This window comes from Heteronotia binoei, chromosome 7 (genome assembly GCF_032191835.1).
Source record: "Heteronotia binoei isolate CCM8104 ecotype False Entrance Well chromosome 7, APGP_CSIRO_Hbin_v1, whole genome shotgun sequence".
NCBI lineage: Eukaryota > Metazoa > Chordata > Lepidosauria > Squamata > Gekkonidae > Heteronotia > Heteronotia binoei.
Genome location: NC_083229.1, coordinates 38,025,230 through 38,029,702, shown reverse-complemented (window position 1 = coordinate 38,029,702; position 4,473 = coordinate 38,025,230). Strand labels below are relative to the sequence as shown.

Sequence of the window (4,473 nt, the reverse complement as noted above, 5' to 3'; positions counted from 1 at the left end):
AGATGCACACTGCACAACAAACCCACTTTTCTTTCCTGCAAGTGTAAAAAAATTAATGAGGTAGGACCTTTGTGCTAAACCTTAATGACCCCCAGTTTAAATAGCACTCTTGCATCTGGTCCTGCCTTTTCCAATTAACTCACACGTTCAATTAATGTAAAAACGCAGCCTTAAACTGAGAAGTTTGTGTGTGTACTTGTATTTGACAAATTGCAGTAAACCGCTCAGCATATCAGTACCAGAGCTGACAGCTCCACAGCGTTCGAAACCTGTTACTTTCACTTTCACGCTCCAGTCCTCAATGACGCCTTCCTGGCAGTAAACCCGAAATAACATGGGACCTCGGAGAAGACTTATTTACGATCGCTTCCTCAGTTAAGCATTTTTCACAGATGGTGATAATTTTATTTTACAGGGTTATGATGGAATACAATATATTTTTCAATCAATGAGCCAATAAGTTTTAAGAAATTATACAGTATATAAATACTGATTCGTACCTTTTAGTAGTAAATAACACGGTTTAGAAATGGTTACGTAATTCCCAGTCCCATCTAATTTAAAGCTCTAGAGGGCTCTGTAATAGCCTCATTTGGAAAATGACAGTGCAAACCTACACAGATTATAATTGCTCTGTAAATCTCACTGTAAGTCTTGCATGGTACCTTCTGGTTTTCCAAATTCGGAACATCCTAATATTTTGAAAGCTCTATGTGGTAGGAACATAAAATATAGATGTGTAATATCTGCTTTAAAAAAGGATTATTGTGAAGTAAAATTAGAAATCAATATCGTGAAAGTAATATTTGGACCATTCTTCTCTAAAGATGTTGCTAAAATATCATTAGCTTCCACACTCTCCTCAGGGTTCTTTGTTAAGTGGAAATATAAACAAATATTTCGATTATTTCAGATGCTGAACGGAACTTCTTGAGCAGATATGATATCAGATTCTCAAACAGAAAGAGGCGATACAGCAGACAAATACATGCATCTCGATACACTGAAAAGCCGCCTACAGGGAAGGTGGAGCCCGATTGGCTGTTTCGGGATCCTGTGTAACGTCATCACACTGCGCCACACGGACGTGTGTGATGCGATCCGGTAGCGGGGTTTTGCTGGTTCTGGAGAATTATTCTGTTGTCGCGGAGCTGTTTCTGTTAAGCGGGCGTCGGCTGTGTTCTGTTGTGTATGTCATCATACTTTCTCTTGTATTTTTTGGTGAGGTGTGAGACTTTCTAGTCCTCTCCATGAGGCTAGTATTGGAGGCGGGGTATGCTACTGCTTCTTTCTGTGGCCTGCTCTTTTTCTTTGTCGGCATACTCTGTTTTTGAATGCCCTCTTGAGTTACCTGCTCTCACCCAGTAAAGACTGAATAGAACAGGCGCAGCGTTCTCGAGAATATTTTTTCATCCCCGCCTCCCATTTCATTAGGAGTAAGATTTATGAGGAAAGCCTTGTTTTAAAAACGTAGCTAATGTGAGTATTATGTCTTTACTTTACTAACAGAATATGGACACCCAGAAAGATGCACCACCTCCCAAGCAGCAGCCCATGATATACATCTGTGGAGGTAAGCTCACTGTATAATTGTTCTAAAATCCATGTGTCACTGGTAGTTGGGATGTGTAATGTAAGCTTGCTAGTCATGTTGACTGTATTATACGGTGTCCAGTGTTCCCTCTAAGATGAGTTAGTGTGAGCAAGCTCACAGATTTTTAGCCTGCAGGTCACATATTTTTGCCTTAGCTCAGGAAGGATGACCCCGAAGCACACTAATTTATGCAGTAGCTCACAACTTTAATGCCATTAGCTCACAACTTTAATGTCAATAGAATTTTTGCTCGCAAGATTCTGCAGCTTAGAGGGAACACTGATAATGTCAATGAAATGCAGTTTTCTTCTGTACTCATGAATCTTGTACATTTTTGAAATATACCTCAGTGACTGACCAGTTTAAATTTTGAATTTGGATACTACATCAACAACTATGGAAGCAATCCTAAGCAGGTCTACTGAGAAGTAAGTCCCATTTTATTCATTGGAGCTTACTCACAAGAAGTATTGAGTTTGCTGTCACAAGTCCCAGCTGTTGAAATGCTATCACAGTTTACAAAAATACAGCAAGGAGTTGAATTTTAGTAACATAAAGTTCACAGAAGGAGCCATACAGACCATCTAGTCCAGCCCACTGCTTAAAGACTGCCAATGAGGGGGCGCTCACCACCTCCCTAGGTGACTGATTCAGTTGTTGAAGAACTTACTGTTAAAATGTTTTTCCTAATATCCAGCCAGTGTTTTGTTCTGTGATAGATTTTTGGGCTATTTTTAATATTTTGTGTGGTGGAATTATAGGCAAGATGGAGCAGTTTTGTAAGGCAACCTGAATTTGCTTAGTCCTCTCTGATTTGGTTCTGTTTGTAAATCTTGATTTGTCTTTTCCCTTCTGTAAGATGAATACTGAATTTGTTTCTTGCTTTAAATTTGTGCAATATGGTTTTCTTTCAATAAATCATAAATACTTTGGAATAGGTTTCTCTTTCTATCTCAAATTATGGGATTTCTGCCAGTTTCAAACCCCTCCCCACGTCCAGCCAGGTAGGATGGGAGTCCTAGGAAAGGTTCCTATACTAAAATTCCCTAACATTTTGTGCAGCCATACAAATGGGAAGGTGTCATAGCATAAAGTACTAACTACATTCTTACTTTGCCATGGTTTTGTTCTTGATTAAACTTGACTTTCCTATATTTCTTCTAATGTTGGTCTAGCAAATTATTGATTTTTTCTTAATTTTCAGAGTGTCATAGAGAAAATGAAATAAATGCAAAAGAGACCATCCGATGCAGAGAGTGTGGTTACAGAATAATGTACAAGAAGAGAACAAAAAGATGTATCCTTTTAAATAACCATCTTAATTCTAACATGCTGTTTTGACTGCTTGAGCTTTCAGCATTTTTTTCTCCCCAATGAAAATTGTAATTTCTGAACTGAATCTGATGATTGGTGATAAAATTATTTCTCATAAGGTTTTTTAAGAATGCTTAACTCCCCTTGAAGTCAGTGAAACCTATATACTAATTCTAAATGCATTACTTTGCAAATAAGCACTATTAAATTCAATATATCTTGAACAAGACATGGTTAAAGATGATGCAGAAGTTCTGTTGGACATGTGTGAGGAAGAGAAACATAAATGCTTATGCCTAGTTTATTGTCTTATTCACCCCACATCTTTGCTGTGTAAAGTCACATTTAAAGTGTTGATTGAGCTGTTTAGTTTAAATGAAGTGTAACCAGTGTATTTAACTTGAAAGGGGAGAGGAGCTATTTTAGGCATTAGGAACATAAAAGTATAAACTATTGAACCACCAAGGCAGAAGGCTGTTGTTCCAAAAAAAGCTGTTGCAAGAAATTGGATTTTCACATTTGCTTCTTTTTTGGTTTGTTAAGACATGTGCGCAGGACATATTTCAATTCCTTTGTATAAGCACAAAATATGTAGTACCTAGATAAGGAAATTGGCTTAAAGAAGTCTTCTCCCTCACTAGCTACATGTCACCTATGTGCACACTGAAGTCTTCTAGTTGTTTACTGTAGGTTATCATTGATCTTAATAGTGGAGAGGACAGCAGTAGTTGCGATACATAAGCGTATGGGAGGTATGTATTGGTTTACTACTGAATGGCTGATGTATTGCATTGACCAGTGGCCAGACAGGCAAGGAAGTGGGCTCCATTAAGCTCTGTGCTTATCAGTTTCCATATGCACAGGCACATCTGCTGTCTGTATTGTCCACCACATATGTTAGAGTCAATTTTTTGTAGATGCTTTCCGACTTTTTTCCTTAACTCTCCTATAGTGGTTGTATTTGATGCCCGATGAAGAAGTTGAAGATGCTTCTGATTTCTCGCAATGTGTTCTTTACATGCTAAATTTATTGCTGTGTTTGTTATGAGAAAGCATATCCTGATAGTGTAAATTATTCAGTAATCATAATAAAATTCTATTCAAACATTTTGTTTCCTTTTTTCCTCCAATAGTGATTTCTGATTGGTTTTAATTCCCCACCACCACATTAGGGGCAAGTGTGGGTATATTTTTTCTGTTTCGAATTAAAAGTATACTTTAAAGCAGGGGTAGCCAAACTGTGGCTTGGGAGCCACATATAGCTCTTTCACACATATTGTGTGGCTCTTAAAGTCCCCATCATCCTGTTGGCTGGCTTGGAGAAGGCATTTGTCTCTTTAAATCACTTTATCAAGCCAGCCAGTGGCTTGGAGAATGCATTTAAAGTTGCTTTCTTTCCATCTATCCCTCATCAATTTGCCTCCCTCCATCTCTCCTCAAACCTCTGATGTTCATGTCTTGCAGCTCTCAAACATCTGATGTTTACTCTATGTGGCTGTTACGTTAAGCATGTTTGACCAGCCCCACTTTAGAGTAAGGCTAAGTTTGGTCAATGTTTTCAGATT

At 38.1% G+C, this 4,473-nt stretch overlaps 1 protein-coding gene across 1 annotated transcript; it reads left to right on the top strand.

Annotated features, from left to right (window-relative positions):
• Positions 1-1,159: 1,159 nt before the first annotated feature.
• POLR2K (RNA polymerase II, I and III subunit K) lies at positions 1,160-4,013 on the top strand. The gene is made up of 4 exons (XM_060243439.1): positions 1,160-1,273; positions 1,510-1,573; positions 2,799-2,891; positions 3,861-4,013. Exons 2-4 carry the CDS (start codon positions 1,513-1,515, stop codon positions 3,881-3,883), a joined length of 177 nt encoding a protein of 58 aa, XP_060099422.1. The 5' UTR covers positions 1,160-1,273; positions 1,510-1,512; the 3' UTR covers positions 3,884-4,013.
• Positions 4,014-4,473: the final 460 nt, after the last annotated feature.

Coding starts and splice junctions, on each gene's coding strand:
- POLR2K (XM_060243439.1), top strand. CDS start 1,513: ATGGACACCCAGAAAGATGCACCACCTCCCAAGCAGCAGCCCATGATA. Junction 1,574..2,798: donor CATGATATACATCTGTGGAG/GTAAGCTCACTG, acceptor CTTAATTTTCAG/AGTGTCATAGAGAAAATGAA. Junction 2,892..3,860: donor CAAGAAGAGAACAAAAAGAT/GTATCCTTTTAA, acceptor ACTCTCCTATAG/TGGTTGTATTTGATGCCCGA.